The 3,186-nt window shown below is 55.0% G+C and overlaps 1 protein-coding gene across 2 annotated transcripts in view; it reads right to left on the minus strand.

Moving 5' to 3' along the window:
- The window catches only part of Ntrk3 (neurotrophic receptor tyrosine kinase 3), a 372,713-nt gene extending 369,550 nt beyond the window's left edge, over positions 1-3,163 (minus strand). For both annotated transcript variants that reach the window (XM_055623070.1, XM_055623069.1), the window contains exon 1: positions 2,885-3,163. In XM_055623070.1, the coding sequence (XP_055479045.1) occupies positions 2,885-3,132 (248 nt within the window). In that variant the 5' untranslated portion in view covers positions 3,133-3,163. The remainder of the gene's footprint in view (positions 1-2,884) is intronic.
- Between the last annotated feature and the right edge of the window lie 23 nt (positions 3,164-3,186).

The raw sequence follows: 3,186 nt of genomic DNA on the forward strand, positions 1-3,186 counted from the left end.
GAACAGAAAAAGAACAGAAGGGAGAAAGGATTCTGGGGGGTGGGGGAAGGATTCCTTGGAGCAACTGGACTATGACTGGATAGAGGAGAAGTCCTACAGTCTGCCCTGATGCCTTGCAGCTGATTTCCTCCTCTATTAACAAGGGGGCTAAGGAGGAAGTCTCTTCTACCCAAAGCTCTGGACGGGTACAGCCACCGCTCTGAAAGGCAGCACAAGAATTAGGGTCACACAGAAACAAACCTTGTCTGTCTAAAAACTAAGCACAAAGAGTTTGCTCTTGGAGAGAGGATACTTTAGAAGAGCCCGAGAAGCCATCCCTCCATGCCCAGAATCTGTCCAACGGCATGCCATCACCCAGAGCTCCAGGCTCGCAGGCACCCTCCTGACCCTGCATTTCTAGAAACATGAGGACATTCTTCCAGGCCACACAAAGGTTGGGCCCTCCCCTGCTTTGTGATCCTCTCTGCCTTCAAGCCACACCTCTTCCAGTAGGCCTTGGGTGGGGGGCCTGAGATGTAGGTCAGATAGAGCAGTATTCAATGCTAGAATCAGATCATGGGCCTGGGAAAGTCTACTTTCCCCCTTAATCTTCCATTATGGGAACAAGGGCATGTTCTTCCCTGGATGAGCATGGCTCCTCTCCCATGTTGAGGCTCTCTGCCTCTGGATTAGAAGTCTAAATCCTTGAGTTTAGTCAATACCAGACACAAACATAACAGGACACTAGGGGAAAGATGGGGTGAAGAAGGGTCATCCAACCCCTGACCTCTGACCTTCCCTACCACTTACTCTTTGGTGTCAGGTGGATTTAGGAGAGAGTTCACTACACGGAGAGGGAGTCCCATCTCAGACTCAGATCTCCACAGGCACTCTCCTGGGATCCACTAATGCCAGAGGGAGCAAGAGGCCAACTATGCCCCTCCTTCCACCAATGTCTCCAGGAAAGACCAACCCCACTCTTTCTTAAGGAACTGCTTCCCAAGCCTCATTTTTAGAGACGTGACACTTCTGTGTGACCATAAAGAGCCTATCTGATTGTGAACAACCCTGCCTCCCTGAGGGTTCCTGAGGATATACACATCCTTGATGCAGAGAACAAGCCAGACACAGCTCACTGGCTCCCAAACTCTCCAACCCTTGCCACATCCAATCACCTGAAAATCTCCATGTCCAGCTCCAGAGCACAAGCCAGTAAGCTCCCTCCCTCCATCCCTACACCCAGGGGCCCTCAGATGGTACACTTCCAAGTCTGAGCTTCTCCCTCCAGACCTTGTTCCCAGCATCCTCAGATTCTGGGCAGACACCGTGGCCTGCAAGGGGGTAGAGGCTCTTCCCTTGCCCTCCTCTCCCTTCCCTTTCCCCTTGGCTGCCTATCTGATCATCCTTGGCCAGCCTGGAGGTAGTAAGGAGTGGATAGCAAAGCTAAGATAAGGGTCAGGCTTGTTCCCTGGACCAGGAGTCAGGGACTTCTCCTGGGGCTGTCCATCTCCCTCAAAGTGTAAGCTGTGAGAACACAAGCTGTCTCCCTTAAGCCAAGAGGGAGACAGTCTTGGAGAGAGCAAGACTGCAACTCCTTCAGGCTTTGTAGCCCTGAGGCAATGGCTGGAGCAAAGAGAAGGCGGACACTGAGAAGGCAGTCTCCGTCACACTGGGTCCCTTCTAGCTCTGCTCTGTCCCCAAGGCAAAGAGCCACCCTAGATGCCTCCCTCCGAGCCTGACCAACATCCCAGCCAATTCTGGAGCTCCCAAGGGATGAGAGCCCTGGGACAAAAAGCAATGATCTGTCCTCTGAAGATCCCAAGGCTATCCACACCCTTCTCAGGGCAGCGGGTAGGGGAGGTAGTGGTCACCTGGCTGAGGGATAAAAGAAAGGCTCCTGGTGCCAGAGCTCTTCCTTTAGCTCCCTCACAGGCCTCCGGCCCCCATCCCTACCAAAGAAACACAACAACAAGAAAAGAACAGGGCCACTACCACAGGTCCCACTCAGACGGGGCAAACCGGGCAAAAGCCAGAGTTCAATTTTTGAAATCAACGGAACCGCAGAATTGTGGAAGAAATCTCCTTCCCAAAACACTGGTCCCCTTTTCTCTTCTTCCTCCAGCAGCTTGACTCACAATTATCCTAGGCAGTTATCTGTAGGCACCCAAACCAGGAAAGGGTCTGTAGGCGCCCAGATGCAGATGAGGGTGGGAAAAGGTGGAGGGGGGTGTCTCGGAAATGCCCAAAATGGGGTTGGAGAGGGCGGGGGGCGGGGAGGTTAAGGAAAACCAGAGGTAGGCATCCATGACCGCCTGAATTCGTCCGAAGTCTCCTCGGGAGCAGCTAGCTCCCAACTTGTTTACTTATTGGCATGTTTTGCTGTCTCCAAAAGGAAACAGTTAAAAAAAAAAAAAATTCTAGACTGGTTGTCAAGCAAATCCCTATCTGTCACCTTCCCTCCCCGGCTAAGCACTGCCTCTGCCGCCGCCGCTATCTGCCACCGCCTGTCAGGAAACCGAGCCGAGCCGCCTCTACTTTATTCCACTTGAGCGTGGCCAAACTGTTGCTATTTAGTGGGGGGCAAAGAACCCTCGAAACGAGCCGGCCGAGGGTGGGGGGCGGGGACAGGAGCTGGGCCCCAGGTGCCCTCCGCCCGGAAGGGTCCTCTCCAGAGAGAGGTACCCACCAGCACCCTCGGAACACGCCTGGCTAGCGATGGAGTCACCTGGAACACGCAGCCCCACAGCATCTCCCGAGCCAAGGCGAGCCTGACGCGCGCCCCGCGGGCTGCGAGCAGAGGCGAGCTAGGGAGCGCAGGGCCGGTTCCGGGGCCGCGGGCGGGCAAGAGGGAGACGCGGAGCTTGGGGGAGGAGGGGGCGGGGGGCTGGGCAGCCGCCTGACTTACATGGAAGTGATATTCCTTGAGATGTCCGTGATGTTGATGCTGGCGTTCCCATTGCTGTTCCCTGAATCCTGCCCTTCCAGGAGGGGGAAGAGATTCCCATCGTCCGGCCGCCGGCAATTGATCTCAGTCTTGCTGCAGACACAATTTGCAGGGCAAGCCAGCACGGAGCCCACATAGTCCAGCCAGACGCTTCCCAGCAAGAAAATCCGCCAGAAACTACACTTGGCTGGGCAAAGAGAGACATCCATCTCCGATCGCTGCTTCTAAAAAAGAGGAGGAGGAGAGGAGAGGGGGGTGGGGTG

This window comes from Psammomys obesus, unplaced genomic scaffold (assembly GCF_907164565.1).
Source record: "Psammomys obesus unplaced genomic scaffold, mPsaObe1.curated_primary_1811, whole genome shotgun sequence".
NCBI classification, from domain to species: domain Eukaryota; kingdom Metazoa; phylum Chordata; class Mammalia; order Rodentia; family Muridae; genus Psammomys; species Psammomys obesus.